This window comes from Panthera onca, chromosome B1, assembly GCF_046562875.1.
Source record: "Panthera onca isolate mPanOnc1 chromosome B1, mPanOnc1 haplotype 2, whole genome shotgun sequence".
Classification (NCBI taxonomy): Eukaryota; Metazoa; Chordata; class Mammalia; order Carnivora; family Felidae; genus Panthera; species Panthera onca.
This window is the reverse complement of record NC_138342.1, coordinates 177747750-177773119: the sequence shown is the minus strand read 5'-3', so window position 1 is coordinate 177773119 and position 25370 is coordinate 177747750. Positions and strand designations below refer to the sequence as shown.

The following is a 25370-nucleotide window of genomic DNA, read 5'->3' as shown; positions in this document are numbered from 1 at the left end:
AGTTGGTCCCATGATCACTAGGGTATCAGGCACCTCAGATTCATAAACCCAAACCTCTTCCTCTTCTCTCCTCCCTTCCCCGCCCCGACCTACATCCTTCTTTTCTTTCATCTGTCACTGACATTTCCAAACTGGAACTGCTGTATCCCTTACTACCTGCATCCGTCAGTTTTCAGACTCTGTCACTTCTGCTTTCTAATAGTTCTTGACATTACTCATTCCTCAACTCTTGTTTTTTCCACAACTGCTTTATTTCAAGCCTGTCACTTCCTGCCTTGTCAACTACAGAGCCTTCTACTTTACCTGATCACAGCAGTTTAGAAACTAAGTACATAGCCATTTTGAAAGCATTATAAATAATTTTTAGTCTCAATGATTTGTAAAAATCCAGAAACTAAATATTTCTTCTTCTGATTAATTCTTCTAAATAAACAGTTAATGTGTGTGTGTGTGTGTATGTATTCATCTACTTAGGGACTTTGTTCATTTTCAAAAATCAGAAAAACTATTATTAAATCAACTGTATACAAATAAAATTTTGTAAAAGATTCTTAATATGAAAAAGGGAAATCTTTTTGTGCATCAGTAATGAAGGTGTCACTTTTTTCGTATAATATTGAATGTCAGCTATGTCCTGTAAAAGACCTTACTGACTTATTGACCAGTCATCCAGAGCAGTCACTGTCTCTAGAGGAAGCTTCCCAAGTGCAGTATAAAGTTCAATTAAGTCCTGAAAGTGGGCCAAGATGGAGTAATATAGGGACTAGTTTTACTTTCCCTCTTGAAACAATAAACACACACACACACAAATGAAATCTATGAAACAATGGTTTTCAAAAATTGGACATCATGCAGTACGTGTAGTGATCCCTGAGAGATAAACATTAAATAAGCTGAGTTGTGTGACTGCTCTGGCTTACTGCCAAGAAAGCATTTCCAGTCCTTAAACAGGAAAGGGGAAACCCAGGAGGAGCCCCGTGGTCTCCCTGAGTTGAGATGGTGGAATTAGGAGTTTAGGGAGACCATGGGGCAAGAGTTAGCAGGTTGGAGACCGGCGAGAGGAGAGCTCCAGAGATCTGCAAAGGATCCCCTTACAGTGTTCAGCTGAGTACTGATTTGATATAAGTATGAGGAAACCACAAGAGGCAAGAGAAGAACCACGGAAAAGAGAATTAGAGGGAACAACTCTGGCAGGTCACATAGCATCTGTCACTGTGTCTGTTGCTACCAGCCAGAGTGGACAAACCTCTTAATTCACCAGATATCATAAGGTACTCAGAAGGGTAATAAATACCTCACTAGGAGAGAAAAATTAGTCTTAGACTTAAAAAGCTGCTCTGGGCCTGTTTAACAAAGCTTAAAAACAAGCTTGGAAAGCAACCTAAGATATGTATCTTTGGAGTCCCCGAAGGAGAGAATGGCGGAAGAGAGGGCAGAAAAAATACATGAAAAAATGATAGCTGAAGGTTTTCCAAATTTGGTGAAAACTATACAGCACAGATCTAAGAAGGCCAGGAAGCCCTGAGCATCACAAAAGGAGAAGGAGGAGAAGGAAAAGGAGGGGGAGGAGGAGGAGGAGGAGAAGGGAAAAGGAGGGGGAGGAGGAGGAGAAGGGTATACCAGTATACTTCACAGTCAAATTGCTTGGAGCCAGTGGTAAAGAGAAATATGAAAGCATCTGGAGGAGAAGCCACCTGTATAAAAGAAGAAACATAAGCATGTTGGCAAATTCCTAGTCCAAAATGATGCAGACCAGAAGGTAGCAAAGCAACATCTTTAAAATCTTAAAGGAGAGGGAAAAACAGTTTTAAAAATAACTCGACATCTCCTGTCAGTATCATCTGCAGTAGCATTTGACCCGTGTCCGAAAGCGGAAACTTGAACGGGCAAGGTGTTTGATGATACAGAGATCTTAATCATCTATTTTGGTACGACATTTTACATTTTGAAAGTGTTTATATATGGGAGAAAGCTTGCTTTTGGCACATTTTGGAGGTAGCTAGGATGGGTGATTTTCTCTCTATTTTATACATGAAGAGGCTGAGATGTATAGGTAATATGACTTTCACCGTTTCATAAGACCCAGAAATAGAATCAGGCTTCCTGACTTCCTCTTCAGGACTCTCTACTGACCTACTCCCATCTCCTCACTATTAGCTGTGTACTACTCAAAAATATTTCCTAAACTTAGAGGCTGTCAGAATATACCACATGCCTTGAAGTGATTGTTTTGTATCTTGACGTTTGCAGTACATCAAGAAAAGAAATTTAAAGTCTTACTAAAATATCAAGGTCCAAATAGAAGACAGGAAAAAATGAGAGTACATTAAGGTATATTAGGCCTTGTGTGAAAAGCTGTTACAGTATTTAAACTTTAAGGAAATGAGCAAAGGTAGGAAAATTGCAATGGTTGCAGAGAACCTTTTAATTAATGTTATTTCCTTTTTTAAAAAAGAGGTAAGAAGTTTGATTATTTTAATTACCATTTTAAATATGAGCAGAGATTCTTTTAATAACTTGGTTCAGATTAATGTGGCAGAAATTGGTTGAGAAGAAACTAGATTTTTTATATATGCTGCATCTATAGTACATAAAATAGAAGAATTAAATATTATCTTATATTTCACTGCCTCTGATATAGCAAATTAACCCATTGCTAACAGCCATGTGGAATGAATATGGTCCATTGTCCTTGTTGTTGCCACTAAAGTTCCTTCAAATTGTCTTTAGAGAGGTTTCTCAACCTTTGTGTTCAGGAGAAATTTTGAGAGCCAGATTTTTGGGAAGTCCTTATGGTAGAATTGAGATTTAAACACTTGAACTTGAAAAGTAGGCAAGGTTTAAGTAGAATAAGGAAGAATGTTTTTGGTTATAACATGTCCTCTCAGAACACTGAGGACAATTCCTGTTGGAAAGAAATAGGAAATAAAGTAGAGGAGGTAGGCTGGAGCTAGATTACTGAAGGCCTTAAACCACAAGTAGGAGAAACCGGTGAACAGCACTGAAGTTAGAATTTACTCCTGAGGTGAGTGAACTGTCGTCCAATTATGCAATGTGACTTTCTCGCACTTCAACTCAGTGCTTTCTGTGTATGTTAGAATGTATTGTGTTTCAGTCTACATAAGCACAGATGAAATGACAGAGCGAGGACGATTTACCTGAAGAGGGGACGTGTTTTCTTTTTCTTTTCTAGTCTACGCCTCTACATCTGGCCGCAGGCTACAACAGAGTGCGGATAGTACAGCTTCTTCTCCAGCATGGTGCTGATGTTCATGCAAAAGACAAAGGGTAGGTGTATCCATCTATTCCTTTTTTGTTTTTATTAAACATTTTTTTTCTTCATGTATGTTTATTCCTGAGAAAGATAGAATGCAAGCGGGAGAGGGGCAGAGAGAGGGAGACACAGAATCCAAAGCGGGCTCCAGGCTCTGAGTTGTCAGCCCAGAGCCCGACGCGGGACTTGAACCCATGAACCGTGAGATCATGCCTGAGCCGAAGTCGGACGCTTAACTGAATGAGCCACCCAGGCGCACCTCAGTTTATTTCCTTTAGTGGTCTCACCCATGGACTGTTATGCTTTGTTTTAGCTTCTGATACACTAAAGCTTTTGCTCACTGGACAAAGTCCTAAATCCATTTCTTTATAGCTTGTGTAGCACTTTAAGAATGTTTGCAACTTCAGTTTGACTTCATTTCCATGTTCTACTCATTAAAGATGCTTTCTCATAGTAATTTCCTAAATTAGTTCAATTTTATTGCAGTTCTGTTATTTGAAGTTAAATTTTGCTTTTCTCAATTATTGATTTTTCAACTCAAATTGCATTTCAGAAAGGGAGATGAAACAAATAGAAAATTCTGATAATCCAGTAACGTAGCTGTCCTGTTCATCTGGTGTGTAAGGATCATCTTTTATTAATAAACCAAAAGCATACGTTTACAATATTCTGATTTGGTTTTTATCCTGATAAAATCTTGGACATCTGAACTGAGAACATTTACAAAGGTTGAGGTGGGAATGGAGGGGAGAAGGACAGTTAAGAAAGCAGTGAAGCCCTTTATTTTATGAATAGGTGTGTTTTGGGGAACTTAGTACCGATTTCCTATCTCGTCTTCAGAGACATAGGAATTAGGTCTGCTCCTATGTGATGGGCTAACATTTCTCATTATCCCACCTTCAGATCTAAAAGAGAATTGACCTGGGGCGCCTGGGTGGCTCAGTCGGTTAAAGCGTCCGCCGTAGGCTCAGGTCATGATCTCACGGTTCGTGAGTTCGAGCCCCGTGTCTGGCTCTGTGCTGGAAACTCAGAGTCCGGAGCCTGTTTCGGATTCTGTGTCTCCCTCTCTCTCTGCCCCTCCCCCGCTCACACTCTGTCTCTCCCTCCCTCCCTCTCTCTCTCTCTCTCAAAAATAAATAAACATTAAAAAAAATTTTTAAATAAAAAATAAAAATAAAAGAGAATTGACCTCAGTACCCAGGTAATGTAGATCCGTATTACACTCCGGTCATTGGCAGCATGAAGAAAAGAAGCCCTGGAGGGAGGAGGGTCTCTTTCACTTTGCCCCTCTCCCTGTCAGGAAACATTAGAAATGAAGAAACAACTCAGTACCTGAGACACTTACCAGAGAGGGAATCCATCATTTCAGAGCCTCTTCTTGGTACTGTTTCTGTCTCGCCTGACATGTACCCTATGTGAATGGTGTCCCCATAGTACAGGGGCACAAATGCCTCATGCTCTCGTACATCTCTGTTCCCTTATGCTTGTCTGAAAACAGAGAAGTACACCACAAAAATGGGAGTCCTTGACTCATGCAGAATGAGAGTTGGATATGTAAGTCATAATAGTTTGGATGTTTCATTCTGATGCTGGCAGTTACCTACAGAGTGAAATAAAATGGTAGGAAGGTTTCAACTCACTCTCCATTAACATTTTTCTACAAATACTTGATCTTTAAAGCATGCAGTTGTCAATTAGCTCATGTCCTTCCTTTTACCTCAATGCTTTTCTAATTAGTGTTTTTATCATATTTAAGCATTGTGTACACAAAGCACAAGATAAATACAAAAGGTTAAACATTAGCCATGCTTTGTAGCCTCTTATTAAATATTTTTAAATGTTTTTAATATAATTATATTTGGATTTATTAGTTTTTGTCTTTTAGCACTTAGATAAATGACTATATGTTGTTTGTTTGAAATTTGAGTACATTATTGCCTTTTTTTCCATTTAGTGGACTTGTGCCTCTTCATAATGCGTGTTCATATGGACATTATGAAGTCACAGAACTGCTACTTAAGGTAAAAGATGTTTTAAAACATTGGATACTGTTTGCTTTTTTTTCCCTAACTTGTCATGAGTTTTCATGTGTTGTGGGAGCCAATAAGAGTTTTAAGAAAATAAAATGTTTTTAAAAAATACTACTGTTGCCTTAAAAATGTTAAAACATTTAACTTATTTTAAATTGTCTTTAAAAGCTGAAGTGAAAGAAACTAAAACGCTTATTGGCATTTCAAAGAGTCACAGCTGAAATTTACAATGAGATAAATGTCTTCTGAGTTTTACTAAGATCCAGTGAAATGATCGCTGACCTGAAACTGTTTTTCTCAATCCAGCATGGAGCTTGTGTCAACGCTATGGATCTCTGGCAGTTCACTCCACTCCATGAGGCTGCTTCCAAGAATCGTGTGGAAGTCTGCTCTCTGTTACTTAGCCATGGTGCTGATCCTACACTAGTCAATTGCCATGGCAAAAGTGCTGTAGATATGGCTCCAACTCCTGAGCTCCGGGAGAGATTGACTTGTATGTATTTATATCTCAGACTCAACATTGCTTGCTGTAAATTGAAATATCTCATTTTTGTTTAGTTATGAAGACTGGTGTTTTGTCCAACTTGAATAACAACCTTCTATTCTTACACGTACGCTAGTTTGTAATCCTCCTTTCTGATCCTGCACTTTTCTTCTAAGGCTAATGAGGGTGAGTCAATCCATAGCCATTTATTGCATGCTTACTCTGTGCCAGGTCCTGCAAGCACAACAGTGTACAAACCAGGAAAAAAATTCTGAGCTCACAGAGCTTATAATTCTTGTGCTATTGAACACTCACTATTTCCCAGGCCCTGCAAGGTTGCACAATCATGTTTGTGTTTCTTGTGTGTGTTATAGCCTAAGTGCAATCATTTGCCCCAATTTATTACTTTTTTTCAGTTTTTAAAAATGTTTTGAGGGGCGCCTGGGTGGCTCAGTCGGTTAAGCGTCCGACTTTGGCTCAGGTCATGATCTCGCGGTCCATGAGTTCGAGCCCCGCGTCGGGCTCTGTGCTGACAGCTCAGAGCCTGGAGGCTGTTTCAGATTCTGTGTCTCTCTCTCTCTCTGCCCCTCCCCTATTCACGCTCTGTCTCTCTCTGTCTCAAAAATAAAATAAAATAAAAAAATGTTTTGAGAGAAAGCGTGAGTGGGAGAGGGGTAGAGAGAGGGAGACACAGAATCTGAGCAGGCTCTAGGCTCTGAACTGTCAGCACAGAGCCCAATGCGGGGCTCAAACCCACCAACTGCGAGATCATGACCTGAGCCAGAGTTGGATGCAACTGAGCCACCCAGGTGCCCCAACTTGCCCCAATTTAAATAAGATCTTTTTTAAGATTTGGTGGAAGTAATATTCTCATGTATTGATATATATTACCTATATATACATATGCATGTTTTTTATTCTAATTTTAATTTTATTTTTATTTTTATTTTTATTTAGAGGGAGAGACAGAGTGTGAGCAGGGGAGGGGCAGAGAGAGAGGGAGACACAGAATGTGAAGAAGGCTCCAGACTCTGAGCTGTCAGCACAGAGCCCGACACGGGGCTCGAACTCACAAACCACGAGATTGTGACCTGAGCCTAAGTCGGATGCTTAACCGACTGGGCCACCCACATGCCACCATATGCATGTTTTTTAGATAAGCTTTTTGTCTTGGAAGAGTTTTATGTATATATTTTTTCATTTTATTTATTTTGAGAAAGAGAACGTGCATGGGTGTGAGAGAGAGAATCCCAAGCAGCCTCCGCAGTGTGAGCCCAGAGCCCATCATGGAGCTCAGTCTTACAAACCAGGAGATCATGACCTGAGCCAAAATTAAGAGTCGGGTGCTTAACAAACTGAGCCACCCAGGTGCCCCTGTCTTGGAATAGTTTTAGATTTACAGAAAAGTTACAAAATTAGTGCATAGAGTTCTCATATACTCCATATCCATTAACGTCTTACATTTGTATGATACATTTGCCATAGTTAATGAACTAGTATTGATAGATTATTAACTAAAGACCATATTCTACTCAGATTTCCTTAGTTTTTATGTAAAGTCCTGCTTCTGTTCCTGGATCTCCCTCAGGATATTATACTACATTTAGTTGTCCTATCAAATACTGAGATCTGTTTAATTCTGTATGTGGGCATTGCAGGTCTAAATTCAACTAGGCATCACCTATCTACCATTTAACTCATCCTATGGTTGGTATTCTCTCTCAGGATTCTAAGAATAAGGTAACTGGATTTAAATGCCTGAGAAAATCTTTAAATGATAACTTAAGAAAAAGGCAGAGTCAAAATGATGATGTCATTTAAATTTAAGCAGATTTTAAACTGGTTTGTATTAAAACAGGAAGACTTGCAATTTTCACTTTGTTTAAGTAGAAATTTAAACTTATTTTGGTCCTGGCACAGATAACATCGACTAGATTACAGTCCAGCACAAACCAGGTTATAACTGGGCAGATGTCTTAGCAGTGAATCCTCATAGAAATGCTTTTTTTCTCTCTCCCACTCATATGACCCTTGCCATATGTTATCTTGCATCATACAGTTCATTCTTCTATGTGCGTGTTCTATCTTCACGGTGAAATTTAAGTTCTCGAAAGATTTTTCATTTCATTCTTGTCTCCTTAGCACCCGCACAGTGCCTCGTTACCCAGTAAAAATGTGTTGATGGTACTTGTGTCTGGATCTCTCTATCTGCCCCCCTCACCCCAGCACAGTTCATTGTGAACACTGTGCACAGCAAGTTTATTGAATTGAATTGAGCTCAAAACTTTTTTTAATCTTTTGTTGTTGTTTTAATTTCCTTCTTTTAGTTTATACCCTGGACTCAGCTTTATCCTCCATGTCACCTTTGACTTATTTTTCCTTTCAAGCATTTTTCCCATTGTGAATATTATTATGAGTTTTTATAGTGTATTTCACTATCTGATTCCAGTGTACACATTATGACTTAACAGAAATTTATATAGTTTTGTAAAAGAAGTTCCCTGATTAGAGTACTTTTCAACCTGCTCAGTATTTCTTTTACTTTATTAAATAAGATTCCGCCAAGGAATTATCTGAAGAAAAGGATTTAACAAAGTTGGAACTTCTCTGTGATTTTCATCATCATGCCCGCTGCCTTACTCTAGACATTCACAATTAACAGAGTTCTTCTTTTTTTTTTTTTTCTTTTTTTAATGTTTGGGTTTTTTTGGGAGGGAGAGAGGGAGAGTGCAAGCAGGGAAGGGACATAGAGAGAAGGAGACACGGAATATGAAGCAGGCTTCAGGCTCTGAGTTGTCAGCACGGAGCCCGAAGTGGGGCTCGAACCCACGAACCATGAGATCATGACCTGAGCCGAAGTCAGACGCTTAACCGACTGAGCCACCAGGCACCCCTAACAGAGTTCTTAAGAAAAGTATACAAGGGGCACCAGGGTGGCTCAGTCGGTTAAGCTTCTGACTTTGGCTCAGGTCATGATCTCTCAGTTCCTGAGTTGATGCCCCGCTTGGGGCTCTCTGCTGTTAGCACAGAGCCTGCTTCAGATTTTCTGTCCCCCTCTCTCTCTGCCCCTCCCCCATACTTTCTCTCTCTCTCTCTCTCTCTCTCTCTTCTCTCTCAAAAATAAACATTAAAAATGTTTTTAATTATATAAGAAACAAACAAGATTTTGATCCTACCCATGGTTATAGGCATTTTCATTTCACACTTTTTTTTCTGCTTTTCTCTCTCTTTTTTTACTGTTTCCATGAAGCGAAATGAGCAAGGTAGTTTGGATTCTGCATATATTAAAGCTGAAAATACCGAACGTAGCTTTCATTCTTGTTCCAAAATGATTTTGAAGAGGAACTTAGGGCGCCTGGGTGACTTAGTTGGTTAAGTGTCCGACTCTTGATTTTAGCTCAGGTCATGATCTCATGGTTTGTGAGTTCAAGCCCTGCATCAGGCTCTGTACTGGCTGTGTAGAGCCAGCTTGGGATTCTTTCTCTCTGCCCGCCACTCTCTCTCTCTCTGAAATAAACTTTAAAAAAAAAAACTTTTATGGCATCTTATAAGTATTAAGTTTTCAAGGTAAGTTTGAGTATAATTTGCAATTTTATTGCCTTCTTTTTGCTACTTAAGTACTTCCTTGAGGTTTTAAAAACAAATCTTTATGTAACCTTTGCATTGGGAGGGATCATTGTATTGTTGATATATTTTTCCATTCTCTGTTTTTTTTAATCTTGAGTATACTATATTTTAAATTTGAAAGCCAATTTGGGCAGACATCTTTACTTTTTCCTAAAGAGCAAAGATAAGGAATATTTTATTTCTTGTTATTTGAGAAAATATTATGTCTAATTGCATTGTTGCATACATCCTAATTTTGTAATGTCCTTAGTATTCTAGTCCTATTACTTATGTTTTTCATAAATTTACCCTTATTTTTTTTTCTGAGTCACCTATCCTGAACTCAAAAGAGTAATTGAAAAAGTAGAATTGCTTATATCATTTTGATAGTCATAGAGCATTTGTCATTAGAGAAACAGCCAGTATGATTTGAATTCCATTTAAATTTCCCCAGACTGATGGCCAAAGCAAAACCATACTTTCTGTTTGAAATCCGTTCTCAACACATCACCTTCCTTTGCAGTCGGCAGGATCCTGCTCCTTACATATGGCAGTTTGTAATTCTTCCGCTTGATTTATCCCTAATTTTATCATTAACGTGAAAATCTATAATTTTGTGTTTTGAAAACACTGGTTTACTTTTACTTCATTTGACCTTAACTTTGAGTTTCTGAAGTTTCAAAGTCCTATACTTTGAGGAACTTAGCAGTGATAAGGTACCACTAAACAAGAGGTTTCATAAAAATGGTTTTTCCCCTGCACCTGCCATGACTTATTTTATGAATATTCACCATTCATGCAACAAATTGAATACATAATATACCATATACAAGCAGTGTGCTAAGCGATAGGACTACCGTAGCAAATAAGATCATGTGATCTGTCCTGTGACGTAAGACTAATGCAAGTGCAGGGGGCTTCATAAGAAGGAATCCTAGGCCAATAATGGAAAATATCAGGTAGGCCTCACCAGAGTATCTAAACTGAGGCCTTGAACGATGATAGTAGTTCTCTTTTTTCTTTTTTAAGTTTTTATTTAAATTCCAGTTAGTTAACATATAGTAAAATCTTAGTTTCAGTAGTAGAATTTTGTGATTCATCACAGTAATAGGAGTTATTAAGGCACATATGTTTCCATGTGTGTCTTTCTCTGTCTTTTGAGGGACAGAGGGGAGTGAGATGGGGAACTCAGGAGAGGAGAGAGGAAAAGAAAGGAATTTAGTAGCAGGCAGGTGCAAAGGCTATGTGGGCTGGCCGGGGATTGCTATGTAATATGTTAGCTCACACATCATTTGCGTCTTTTTAGAAGAATTTCCAGCTTTTTGTCATATCAAAATACAAACCAAAACTGTAAAATAGAAAATATGACTCTAAGTTTTTAGTTAGAATATTGGATTTTTATTTATGCAGTTAATTAAGAAATCACTTTTGAAGAAATCTCTTACTTGCTTATATAAATCTCTTATACAAATAATAAAATACTATTTGTTCTTCGAAAAATTATCAGACTCTTGGCATTTACCCTATAATTCAGTTCTTCCCTTTTCAGGGCTAAAACTATTAATATTTTGGCAAATGTTTCTCTAAGTGCCTTTTTTGTACCATTTCTTATATTTGGTTGTGGTGGCAATGGCAGTAGTAACAATACAAAAAACCTGGGTCAACCTGTCATACCTCTTTTGCTACTTGATTTTTCATTTAATTATGTATATTTTCATGATAGTGTGTGCAGACCTCCTGTTTTTTTCAGAGCTATAAAGTATTCCAGTGTATATATGTTTAGAACCGGCTTCCATTTGGTAGATGTTTTTGGTTGCTTGTTTTAAAACTTAGCGGGGGTAAATGTGTTTGTATGTGTGCACCTCTGTGGACTCTGAGAGTATAAAATGGTGTTATTTCAGAGCATACATTTTTCAAAATTCTTCATTAACTGCACATCCTCTGTGCCTTTATCATCCTAGCATCATGTTACTGCTATTGATAAAATAAAGTAATATGTAAAATTAGTACTTTTCTTATTTGTAATCATGCTAATGATTTTTACAGATCTTAAATCTTTTATGTCAACCATTATTTCATTGACAGATGAATTTAAAGGTCACTCTCTACTGCAAGCAGCCAGAGAAGCAGACCTAGCCAAAGTTAAAAAAACACTTGCTTTGGAAATCATTAATTTCAAACAACCACAGTCTCATGAAACTGCCCTGGTAAGATTTTATCGTTAATCCATTCCTTAGGTCTGTAATAGAAGCCCAATGTACGATTTTCATTTCAGAACCCTTAAGTAACTTTCGTATCAGAAATGCCAGAAATTTCCATTTTAATGTTGGTTGCATTGATTTTTAATTTGGTTCAGGAGATGCTTGCTTTCATGCATGAGAGAATAGATGTTTGCTCACCCTTGATTTGGGAATTATTTTTACCTTAGTCCTTACCCAACTGTATTCGAACAAGTCTACTTTTGTGGCCAATTCTTTCATAAAATACAAGATGTGATTTTCTCTATAGAATCTTTTTCTTATGGTTGCTAGGTAAAGACTGTTTGTCTTCTGTAGAATATTAAAAGTGTTTTCAGAGATACTTGCATTATCCTTTGGAGCAGTTATCCAAAGAATTATTCTTAATTTTCCAAAGAATTACTACATTCATTATAGAAAAATACGAAGATTATGAATTTTTTGTTCCAGACCATACACATTGTTTTTTAAACAGTTCATGTTTTTTCTTCTAACGTACTTTCAGAAAGATTAGCTTATTTTTCTTATCATTGGTCACATTAAATTTCAGGTATAGGGCCGGTAAAATTATTCCTGAGTTCAGAATTGAAGCATGTGTGATGCCTATATCACAGACCTCTAAATACGCTTCAGTTAAAATTCCCGCATATATCCGGCTCAAAAAAGTCAACCTGTAGTCAATACCTGCCGAAAACGACACTAAAAGAGTCATCAAACTGAATGGGCCAGCTGTATGTACACTTAAGTACGTGCCTCTCAAACTGGTGTTCAGATATATTGACATTATACAGCGTTATGCCGGGAGACACCCAAAGCAACAGAATAATCCTGACCTGCTTTTTGGGAGTGTTCATTTTATTCATTAGTAAGTAGGTTTTAACTCTTAAAATTTTATTTTTTTTAATGTTTCTTCTGAGAGAGAGAGAAAGTCGAGGACAGGGAGAGAGAATCCCAAAGCGGGCTCGCCACTGTCAGCACAGAGCCCAACACGGGGCTTGATCTCACAAACCATGGGATCGGGACCCGAGCCGAAATCAAGAGTCAGACACTTAACACACTGAGCCACCCAGGTGCCCCTACTCATAAAATTTGAATATAAAACATTAATATAAAACAAAGTTGAATACAAAAATCATATAAATACAGGATAAAACATTAAACTTCTGAGAATACTTCTTCCACTAAGCTCCTTCAAGTCTATTACCTCTTGCCTATCCCTGGGCGTATAGGCTTATATAGTGCCAGGAGTGGCTCTGGGGAAGATTTTGAGAACTATTTATTTATGTAGCTGACAACCCAATGAAGGATTGAACAACTGAGGTATAGATGTTTGTACCTTTGGAGAGGCAGTATTCTGTTACCTTCAAACAAGTATATCCTGGAAAATTATGCGTCGGCCAAAGGAAGAGAAACAGTCTTTCTTAATGCTTAACTAAGATAATTTTATCTCGTTTTAAAGGCCCGTGTTGGGGCGCCTGGGTGGCTCAGTCGGTTAAGCGTCCGACTTCAGCTCAGGTCACGATCTCACGGTCCGTGGGTTCGAGCCCTGCGTCGGGCTCTGGGCTGACGGCTCAGAGCCTGGAGCCTGCTTCCGATTCTGTGTCTCCCTCTCTCTCTGCCCCTCCCCTGTTCATGCTCTGTCTCTCTCTGTCTCAAAAATAAATAAAAACGTTAAAAAAAAAAAATTTTTTTTTTAAATAAAAAAAAATAAAGGCCCATGTCTTGCACTTCCAAGGTGTTTAGGGAGAATTTGATCATCTCCATAACATAAAATAATGTAAACGTTTTTTGACATAACAGTGTTCTAAAGAGTCAGCAGATGCTACTTAATTCAGAATTCTCCTTTTAAATAGAAGTTTATTAACTTAGTTTTGTTTACTTTACAGCACTGTGCTGTGGCCTCCCTGCATCCCAAACGAAAACAAGTGACAGAACTATTACTTAGAAAAGGAGCAAATGTTAATGAAAAAAATAAAGAGTAAGTGCAATCGCAGAAGGAGGTGTTCGGCTCTTAAAGGGGAAATGCAACAAAAGTTAGGACATTACATTTTCCTTCTCTCCTCTCCATAGTTTCATGACTCCCTTGCATGTTGCAGCAGAAAGAGCTCACAATGATGTCATGGAAGTTCTACATAAGCATGGAGCAAAGGTAAGACACACATCAGAAATAAAATCCCAAATTTGGAGTTGAGTAGCTAGCTGCTTTTAAGACTATTACTATTCTCTCTGATTTTCCGGGAGAAATTAATTTGGTAAAGGACTCTTACCGTGTATTTGAAGTCATCTGTTCTCTTGTCAAGCTAATTTAAGTCCTGTTACTAATAAAAATAATGAGCTGTGTCTTATTTCCTTTAATGTCATTCTTCCGTAAAGCAATAAAATGTAGCTCTGATCTTATCATTTGAAACACATTTAACTTTGCGTTGTTGTACATTAATACTGGAATTGATATATTTCGATAGTCAACATCATTGATGGTTTATCAGAGAATAATTTATGTGAATGATAGTCAAAATATTGCTACTTACTCTAAAGAATATTTTTATTCCTTCAAACTGGTAATGATAATAATTTTCTCAAGTGACTGAAAAAATAAGAAATTTGGGGGTAACCATTTCTGTTGACGTTGTCTGAAACTATGAATTGCTTGAGGGAGGAAGGAAGCAAACTGGTTGTTTTTCAGAGGTAACTTGAATATGCATACTTTTAAATCCTCAAAAGTACATATATTTTTAAAGCAGAAGTCTCCAAAGTAGACACTTTATGGAATATACAAGATGAGCCATTGAGATAGGAAAAATATTAGAATTTTAATTTTTTTAATCGTAATTTCTTATTTATGAATAAAGAAGTTAAGATCTACTAATATTTAATACAAAGATTGATGCTGGCTCCCTCTACGTGTCTGTGTGTCAGCCTGTCTGAGTCGGTTCAAGGTGTTTCCTCTGAGGAGAAGGGGAGGCTCAGTCGGGAGGGGTTGTCACTGACAGACTTACTCATCTGTTCACGTCCAGCATGTTGTGACATGTTGTACTTTACACGTGTCCACACGAGTAGATTCATGGGTACCATCCTAAACGGTAGATCCTTCATAAATAACATTGTTGGTAATCCGAGGGAATGACAATTTGATGCATAAAGAGGTTGTCTGGCTATTTCATGAATTAGTATTTTCAAGAATATTGATCTTAGTTCTCGTGCTTTTTTTTTTAATGAAAATAAGAGGGTTCAAAATTTGTTGTCATCTATGATGACAAATGACTACTTGCATGTAGATATTTTTTTACTTGGATGTAGATACTTTGTTTAAGAAAGAAACATACTCAGGCCCTTAAAGGCAAATATTACATATTTTAGAGTAAATGGGAAAGTGACTGCATTTTTAAAGAAACTTCAAAAAATGAAGGGGACGTTTTGAGAATAGATTTTTGGAAAATGTCCACTGTTTTGTGATTTTGTTGCCAAAAAATGATGTAAATGTATCACCCAACTGTTACATCTACATGTAATTTAAAAACTGGAAAACAATTTTCCAACTTGTTTTAAAGTCTTTCTTAATTTGTGTTTAGGTGGTTTTTGAACTTATTAGAAAACATCAAGAAGGATGAAATTTTACTAGCAGAGTTTCAATTAAAACCTTAGCATGATTAAGTAAATTACATTAAAAATAAGCATCGTGGGGGCACTTGGGTGGCTCAGTCGGTTAGGTATCCGATTCTTGGTTTTTGGCTTAGGTCAAGATGTCACAGTTCATGAGTTCAAGGCCCACATCAGGCTTCATACCGACAGTGCAGAGCCTGCTTCAGATTCTCTCTCTCCCTCTCTCTCTCTCTCTCTCTCTCTGCGCCCCTCCCTTGCTCACTCTCTCTGCCTCTCAAAATAAATAAACTTCCAAAAATGTTTAAAAAATAAGCATTGTGATTTAGTAGGCATTGCTAACAGTGAGTGCACTTTTTCCAGGGGCTCTAACTTGTTTCTCTCCCATCTTTTGAGCTAATATGGTCCATGGGACCAGCTATTGAAAATGAACTTAGAATCAGATCCTCAAATCTACATTGCAATTTTCATAAGATTTTTTAAGGTTTTTTAGTTGAGCCCGAAGGTATTTTGTACATTAGTATAAAATGTTTTCATTTTTAATTGTGTCATCTCTTTCCCATCCTTTGTAATTTCTTTTTATATAGGTTTTATATGTTTCTCTCATATATTAGTATAGCACTGTTTCTTAAGGTTACAGATGAACACATATGTATATTGAGAGGTTTCTCAAAACATTTTTTTATTCATAAGGTTCCCAGTCCAATAATTTAGATATCCTTGCTTTAAAAGGACAATTGGCATTTTTATCTAAAAAAGTCAGGATGACCTAGAATGAGAGGGAACAGCACTCTACCAATTTATTACCTGTTCTGAGGGTACAACTCCTGCATTGTTATATAAATAATGTCTTGTTGCTCCATCAAGCAGAAAATACTAAGCTAAGTGGACTCTCTGCTATACTTAAGAGCATTTTTGTTTACCACTGACCCATTTTTAAAAACAGTTTATGGCATTTATAACGTTCTTGAAAACCCATGAACAATGCCCTTCCTTTTTGAAAAATACCTATTTGTTTTCTCCCATGAGTCATTTTATTTCATGGCGTTTCAGTGAAAAACAGCACGCGTTTCTAAGCTCTCCCAGTCAGCCCTGCTCTAGCTCTGTGGTTCTCAACCTTACTCTGCTCCTCGTCTTCACGGGATATCCTCATCGATAACGTCTCAATTCATCAGTGGGGTATGTGCAGTTTTAAACACTCTGTCGGTGATACAGAAGGACTTTTAGACTAGTTTACCCTCCCTAGTCCTTCCACTATAGTTCATCCAAATCCAGAACTCCTGCTATTTAGGCCCTTTAAATGGAAAATAAATCCTACTGAATCAGGGTTCTGAACCAATAAATAGTAGTTGCCATCCTCCGCACTCAGTTATTCCCTGGTTCCAACTCAGGCTGATGTCCCTCAGGGTTGGCTTATTTGGTGACTAATGTGTTGATAAAAACTCACTTAGCTACTTTTGGGCCCCATTGTTTGCTTGCTTAGTGTTCTTTCTGGAGAACTCACGGTTTCAATTTGATTTTTGGACAACTAATGCTTTCCATCTGATTCTAAAAACACCTTCTGATCAAGCAGCACCACCCTTGGATTAGGATTCAACCCTTACACTGTTTCCACCATCCTGCCTCCTTTCCCTCCTCATGTCAAGTTCCCAGGCTAAGGCTAATAAGTCAGAAAAGGCAGAGAATTGGATAGGGAGATCTAATACCATGAACTAATCTGTCTTAGTTTGACAGATAGAACTTAGTAATCTTTACATAAGCCAAAACATTCTTTTGCTCAAAGCTTGATGATAAAGCTCAGGTTCACTATGCATGTTAAACTAAACATACTGGGAATGTAACAGACAAGCATACTTTTCACTGTACAGTCCTCCACTTTCTAGTCCCGTGAACTTGGAATTAATTTTCTGGAATCCTAATTCACCCATAAGTGATTATGTGTGTATTGATACCTGTGTGTGTATGTGTGTAAAAATTAAATGAGCTTATGTATATATAAGTGTGTGGTATAATATCTGACATACAAGCAATACTTTAATTACTTGTAAATATGAGCACTGTATTTTTCCATATTTGTCTTTTCAGACATATGTTACATATTTCCCTTAATCACCTAAATTTTTATGTAAGATTTATATATCGGTTCCTTTATAATTTGTTTTGATCCATTAACGCAAGAAATACTGAGATGCAAAATGATTAAGACTATATGCTAGATACTGTGGAAAGTACCAATTTGAAGTTTATGCAGTTACCAAACTTGAAGCTAATCCTAAATCCAATTTAATGGCATGAGTAATGAAGGAAGAGAAAGATGAAAGTAACTTATGAAGAAATAGTTATATACGTGGAAATGAATCGGGCATTAGAACAGACTTAGAAAAGGGTGGTACAGTTCAGGGAAGTGAGGAAGCTAGAGAGAAATACTGGTTTCCTATGCCTTGATAATTTTGTACTTAGAGTTGATATGAGATAGGGAGGGACATTTAGTATCACTAGCAGTTGGAAATAATTGCACTAGAGTGTGAAAGACAGTCTAGGTAGGGTTAGAAAGATCTTTTGGAAAGCCATGAACATAGTGATCATGCATTCCAAGGTAGAGAAAGTGTAGAGAGATGCGTTGAGAATTTAGGAAAGGACCTTTGCAAATTACCATGTTTGAAGGGCAGCAATGGGAAGAGAAAACTGAAAGATCCATCACAGTGTCTACTGAGTACAGTAGGAGTGTGAAGAAGTAACAGGTGCTACAAAGAGAAATCAAGGTAGGCAATGCCATTTAACTTAACAACTTTTATATAAAGGCTTTGGCAGCTTTTGAAGGAGGTGTTCCAAAGATACAGGGGCAGAGAATTATATTCAGAGTCTTGGCAATAAGCGGCATACTCAAAGTGGGTAATTTGAGGAAAGTTTAATAAAAGAATTATATACAAAGGTGGGCATGGTTTAGGGATATGAGCAAGGGATAGCAGCAAATGGGGAGACATTATCGTCCCTGGGCCCAAAGGGGCAAAGAAGCAGAAGAAGGTAGCTATTTGGAGAAGGTCTCCTGACACCACCTGCAGCCTTTGATAGGGGGTATATCTGACCCCTACCCCTCACACCCCTGCTCCCCACCAGTCTCTTGCCATTCCCTCCCATTGTCCAAATGTAGCAACTTAAAGACCAAAAGAACCCATTGATATGATCCATATTAAGTAAGTTTCCCAGGACATCAAGCAGGACATCGAGCAGGGTGGAGGATAGGTAGGAATCTGGAGGGGCAAGCAGGCAGTAGTCAGAAAAAGGATAGGAAACAGATGGCTTATAAAGAAAGGAGAGTTATAAGAAAATGGGGGTATTAGCCAACTCATTTGAAAAATCAACTTTTATAGTGGAGTAAATTTCTATTTCTAAAAAAAGTCAAGTATCTCTACCAATCCCCTGCTTTGCGAGATTGCTATAAAGCCTAAATGGGAGAGACATGAAGATTTTATCCTTCATGTGGCAGTTTTTTCTTTATTGCTGTTAGCCTACCCTGACATTCTATTGCTACTGCTGTGTCTGCTATCATTATTAAGTAGAACTTAAGTCCCAACTGCATATGGTATTATTAATACCTAAAAATGAAAGGTTTAATTCAAAAGTGTTTTTTTTTTCATATAGAAAAGCACTTGCTATTCTGTCATTACTTGAGCATCTGTTAAATGTGTGGAACATGGAGAAGTTTGATTGTTCATTTGTCTTAATTTGACAGATTTATTTATATTGTATGTAAGAAGAAATTGTGTCAATAGTAATTGGCATTAAGTGGGCTTATTTCTCACATTGAGAAGTGATGAAGAGTCTTTGCTCACTTTGGGGAAATGTGTTATCTCATTATAAGGATCTGATTAATGCTCTTCAAGAGGTGGGTTGATAAGCAGTTTCTGTTAGCCCAAAGATGTTAAAATGCTTTCAAAGCTATAGATGTAAAGTATCTCTAATCGTTCAGTTATCTGCAGTTTGAGCATATCAGCACAAAGAGCAAAAGGCCCAGTGTCTCAGAAACATTTTAGTTACCAGTAACAGATCAATTGAATCTAGAGTAAGCACAAATGGAAATCTGTTTTATACTTATATAAATGTATGCTTATTACTTTTCTGAGATTACCCATATTGTTATCCCATAGAAATAATCTACAGGATAGAAATAATCTACAGGAATTGTAGCTGAGATTTACAAAAGACTAGAACAAGGAATGTGGAAACTATTGAGTACCTCGACTGCATTCTCTATCTGTGTGTGTGTGTGTGTGTCTGTCTGTCTGTCTGTCTCTCTCTCTCTCTCTGGTCGCTTGGGTTTCTTTTCTGTGTTTGTCTTAGTTCATCTGCTTCATTCTTTTAATAGACTACATTTTTCTGTTTTACTTCTCTATGGCTTAAATATGGACTTGGTAGCCCCTGTTTTATGAGTCTTTGTCTTAAAAATATAACACCTGCAGCTACAGTCTCTCCTGAGTCTCAGGGAGGAGAAAGGGAGAATCTGAATGAGATCTCAGTTTGTTCCACACGGCCATCGGATTGGCTCCCACTCGTCCAATCAGCTCTGCTCAGGAGGTCGTTTCTCACACAGGGCATGTGAGAACGTGAGCGCCCTTTTAATAAAGCAAAGCAAACACATACCATTATGATATATCTCTTTTGTTTCTTTTAAAATTCCACATGAATTTTGAAGGTTTGCAAATAATAATACACTCGAGTTCAGCTAGTAAATGTTAAAGGATTAAAAACCCTTTAAAGTAAAATATTGATTGCTGTATCAGAATTTGAGTTAAGAATTAAATTGTGGTCATTTTGTCTATTTCATTCCTCACAGGAGAGGCTTTAATTATGTCTATCCTCCTTATAACAGTGCTCTGTAAATATCTGTAAAACTTTAAAATCAAATTAAATTATACTCTTACTACAGATAAAGTAAGTTAATTATTTTCAATATTTTACAATTCTGTCAACACTGGCATTTAACTTCTTTTTTCCTTCAAATTTCTAGGGAAAGAATATATATTTTTTGGTTAGAGAATATCTTAAGAGTCTGATGTTCATGTAGTATACACACTAGTATGATGAAAACAGTATTATCAGAATTTACTAATTTATTGTTCTTGTGAACCATTTACTTACCAACCATTTTTGAACATCCAACTTGTACCAGGCATTGCACTTGTTACTGTGGGGTATATATGAAGTTTGGATTTGATCAAGAGTCTTCTCTGAAGGGACTTAAAATCTAGTAATAGTCTTATCTACTATAGTCAACGCCAATATCTATCATACACATTGGAAAGTGATATATAAGAGAAGTATGGGTAGATTGCTATTCAGAGAACGGTTACTTCCATTGGTGGTTAACAGGCTGGAGGAGAGATTGGAGAAATTTCATGAAGAAAGTAGGATTTCAGCTAGGAATGTCTAGGGATTAGATATATAGAAATTGGCAAAATACAAATAATATTTCAAGTAATGACTCAAGCAGGAAAGCAGTTAGTCAGGAGTTATAATTAGTGAGCCCAGGGGTACTGAAAAGGAGAATAATGAAAATCTTGAAAATATACGTTGGAGCAGGGTCTTGGTAGTTTCGATGGGAGAGTTTTGATTTTGTTCTCATAATACTGAGAGAGCCATTGGGAAGTTTTGAACAGGTAGGTGGCCTGCACAGAATCCTGCTTCAGGAAGGTAGATACTTCCTAGAAGGCTACTTTCTCCTATAAGGCCAATTACAGAAATGTAGACTATGTTATAATATGCCTGCCACCTGTTCCCTAGGTTATAGTCTGTCTACCAGGACATAGACCTATTTCAAATCCCTGTCTTTTGCTCCTCTCTTGCAGATGTGTTAATGCCTTTGTTTTAACTCTTCACTTTCACTTTCAGAGTGTCCTGATTGGGGAGAAAGTACATTGTCATTCTAGCTAAAGGAATACAGAGACTGTTTTCAGTGCTCAGGTTACTTGAAACCCAGTTTAGATTGAGATATACCCACGTTCAGCAGCTAAAGTAGAATTATAATGTGAGTTAACAATAAATGCCTAATTACAGCAACATCACAGAACTGTTCATGATTAATTACCAAATAAGTGATGTGGACAATAATAGCTTTAAGTTTAGGCGAGAGATTAACTCAGTCTTGAGGTTAGCACTTTGAGACGAGGCTATTCACACGGATTCGAATACTGAGAGGCTCCCCTCAGCCATTTCTTTATAGTTGGTTTGGGGTTTTCAGGATTGTTTTGGCATATTTGAATCATACTTTTTTTTAATGATTTTTTTTTAAGTTTTATTTTCATTTATTTTGAGAGAGACAGAGATAGTGTGAGCAGGGGAGGAGCAGAGAAGAGAGAGAGAATCCCAAGCAGGCTCCACTGTCAGCACAGAGCCCAACACGGGTGTTGAACTCACAAAATCGTGAGATCATGACCTGAGCCAAAACCGAGAGTCAGACACTTAACCAACTGAGCCACCCAGGCGACCCTGAATCATAGTCTTATGTCCTACAGGACATAAGACATAAGACATATATTTCAGGCCAGATGCCATTGTGATTTTGTATCATGTATCTAATTACCCTCTATAGGAAAATCATTAATTACTACTCAGAAATAGAAAAAAAAAAGTGCATACCTCAGGTTTCTTTCTCTAGATACAAGGGAAAAAGGGGGAATATATTTTGTCTCTAAAACTGCCAGATATGTTTTTTTCTCAAGCCAAGTCCTAACCACACATATGTAGCATTTTTCTTATTTGAGTCAGTTTCTGTACTTCAGTGAAAATAATCTCCTTGGTGCTGAATGGTAAGCATCTTTGATGGCATCTTATATCATATCCTCATGGTGGAGATTGTGATGGAAATAGGACTGGCTCTAAAGAAGACTTGGTCACAAAAACTGATGCAAAACTCCCTGAATTCTTCCAGAAATATGTATGTTGGTGGTTTCAAATTATACACACACACACACACACACACACACACACACACAGGTTGTATCTCTTTAAAATATGAATAATAAGTTAATGGTGGTATATATATAAAGTCTGTCAAATATATCATTTAGGTTAAAAACATAAAACTTACAGAGAGCAATATACATATGTATATGCATATATTTATACATTTTTTTTTTTAATTTGAAAGTTCTTAGAAGAATCCTGTGAGTGGCAATCTCATTTATTTAGTTATCTCAGCTTGAATGACCATTTAAGTACTTAATTATATGTATAATACAAGACTGTATTTTGGGGTTTTTTTTAGGAGTTTGATTCTTACATTTAAAGAATATTTTAAATGTTGTTAAGCCTGTTTTTTGACTGAGTGAAGAATTGTCAATGTGTGAGTCAAAATTGTCAAAGCCAGGAGGACACACACACACACAAACGCATGACTTTCAGGTCATGGGCTATATTCTGTACGTTGGTGGGCCCTTTTAGCCAGTGCTTTCATATATAGATTTTGTGGATAACATGCCCAAGTCATTTAATCTCCTATATTTCTCCATCAGTAGAGTGAATTACTATCATTTGCCATTTGTGTAACTTACAGAATGGTAGCAGAGTCATAAATCCAAACTTATGGGAACCTTTAAACAATTAACGCTCCCTGTAACTCTCTGGGACCACAGTGAAATATAGACTAGCTCCAAAATATCACTTTTCTACTGTGAAACTGAATTAGAGCAGCAATGCAAATCCTGCCAGATGACCCATTTAAAAACTCGGGGACACGCTACAGGTGTAGTCCTATAAAATAGTTCCTGCTGCCCTCTAAAAACAAAGTTATCACCAACCTTGGAAGGCACGTACATTTTGGACTTCTGTGCCTTGAACTACACATGTGGAGGGAAGAAAATTGGACTAACCACCTTGTAGAGAGCCCTGATTGTATCCCGTGACTGGTGGATAAAAGAGTAAACAAAGGTAGAACATTAAGGGTGTTGATAAAGTTAAATCTAAGAGGAAGTTAGGGACTTTAATTTTTGTTTTTAATTTTGAATCAATTTAAAGGTCAGTAATGACTCCAACAGACAGTTGATTTCCCATCCAATAATCACTTTCCCCCTTCTTTGCTTCAGAACAGGGATCAGCAAATGCATTCTTAAAAGTCCAGATGGTAAATACTTTAGGCTTTATGGATACTTCTCTAGCCATTTTAAATGTAATTGTTTGAAAACCTAAAAATCGTTCTTGGCTTGCAAGCAGTACAGAATAGTCACCTGGTCGGAATTCACCCACGGGCCATAGCTTGCCTCAGCAACCTTCTTCTGTGGAGCTCTACTTTGTTCAGTTTTGGGAGCTCCACAGAAGGCTGGGTCTGACACAGTTCTGGTGATCTTACTGTCCTTGCTAGTGACTGGTATAGGCATGGCTTCAGGAAGCGTTTCTGGTTCCAGGCATGAGGAGAAGTCCTCTGGGAAAGGTTTCTTCTCTCTTACAATAGATGTATGAGACATCCTTTTGGGCTTTCGCTGAGATTTATGGAGCTGTTTGCACAGAGCTGCCATTGATATCTTTGGACCATAGAAGGACCAGCTTGGAGTCCTGAGATCGGGGAATCTGAGAAATTTGACATTTGCTTCTAGTAAGGAATAACCCTTCCTCACGAAAACCCTTGTGGGATGTTTGTTTAATGTTTTCCCTGTCATCCATCCTTGTTCATTCTATGGGTTGTACACAGTTCCACCAAATTATTCCACTTGTTTCCATGGAATGAGTGCTCCTGTTAAATATCGCTGATACTTTTCTATCACTTCTAGTGCTTCAGCTATGTTGTCTGATAAAGCACTCCATATTCTTTTGTTGCTGTGATAACTAGAGTTTGAGGGGGAAATTCTCTCATTATAAAAAATACATTTTCTAAAGCAAAGAATTTTATGTTACACTGATCTGTCTTGTACTTTAAGAAAGTTTGGTTTTCTGAAATATTAGAATACAATACTACCTTGGGAAGGAGCAGATGCCTTCTATACATAAACAGGGATGAGGACACAAAGCTTCAGTATATCAGCATGGTTTTAACTTTCTAGTGTTACCAATCAGTCCTCATCAAATGGTTGGAATTTTTTTCAGCTAAACATAAAAAATTCCTTTTATAAATTAACTCTAAACGACTTATACATTATTTTTTTCACTTATTCACAAGATATTAGTGAAGCTCCATGAAATGCCCTATACCTTTTATATTTCTGGGAGTGGGGAGGGTAGAGGGAAGAGTTACATTTAAGATTAAGTCATAATTTCTGCTTTTAAGTCGCTTACAATTTCAATAGAGCATCTAGAACAGAGCCTGATATTAGCAAGTGCTTAGTAAATGTTAGTTGCATCCCTTCCTTACAAGACTTCTTTGGAGGTAAACAACCTGGTTCTAATTTTGACAGCCAAATGCGAGGGTAAGGAGCGTGAGAAGAGAATAATTACTGGGTAGAGAAATGAGAATACGTGTCAGTGGAGCTGCATTCAGAAGCAGCCATCCAAAACCGAGAGGGGGAGTGGAACAAGAAAAGTTAATGTACATAACGTTAGAGAGTGGTGATTTGGGGCCCGATTTCACTCCATGAGTGCATGCTCCAGGGTGAGTGAGAGAGAGAAGGGAATCTGCTGTTTTCTGTATTGCACTCAGTTTCACCATGCAAATGCATTGAGAGAACCTCTCCTCACACGTAGTGTGTTTATACTGTTTAAAGATACTGTATGTACTTTGGTGTTCGGTTGATCTGTTCACACATTGAAGGTGAAACGAGTGTTGAATTTACTGAGAAACCCTAGGTCTGTCTCTGCCATTGCATTGCTAAGGTATTTTCAAGGATAATATTGACCAAAGGCAAACTTTACCTTTTGCAATGACTTTAGAAACGAACATCTTCATAAAATGGGGTTCCAGGGTGATCTAATAAAGCTAGAGCATAGCAGGCCTATCACATTGTGATGAAAAAATATAGTAGAAAGGAAGGGAGTGTGAAAGTAAATTACAGATGGTCTTAAATGACATGCTGAAGAATTCAAGGTTATTTGAAGGCACTGAAGAGACCCTCAGTTTGAGCTGAAGAATAACTTTAGGTAATATCTGAATTTCGGAGTAGTAATTCTCAAACCATGTTACCGTGGTTTAACAAGCTGTATTGAGAATTTCTGTCACT

General features: G+C 37.5%; 1 protein-coding gene across 1 annotated transcript in view; it reads left to right on the top strand.

Annotated features, from left to right (window-relative positions):
* Nucleotides 1–25370, top strand: part of TNKS (tankyrase) — a 215657-nt gene that overhangs the window by 130940 nt on the left and 59347 nt on the right. The window contains exons 6-11 of the mRNA XM_060653141.3: nt 3194–3288; nt 5229–5295; nt 5611–5797; nt 11480–11601; nt 13518–13609; nt 13702–13780. Of these exons, the coding sequence (XP_060509124.1) occupies nt 3194–3288; nt 5229–5295; nt 5611–5797; nt 11480–11601; nt 13518–13609; nt 13702–13780 (642 nt within the window). The remainder of the gene's footprint in view (nt 1–3193; nt 3289–5228; nt 5296–5610; nt 5798–11479; nt 11602–13517; nt 13610–13701; nt 13781–25370) is intronic.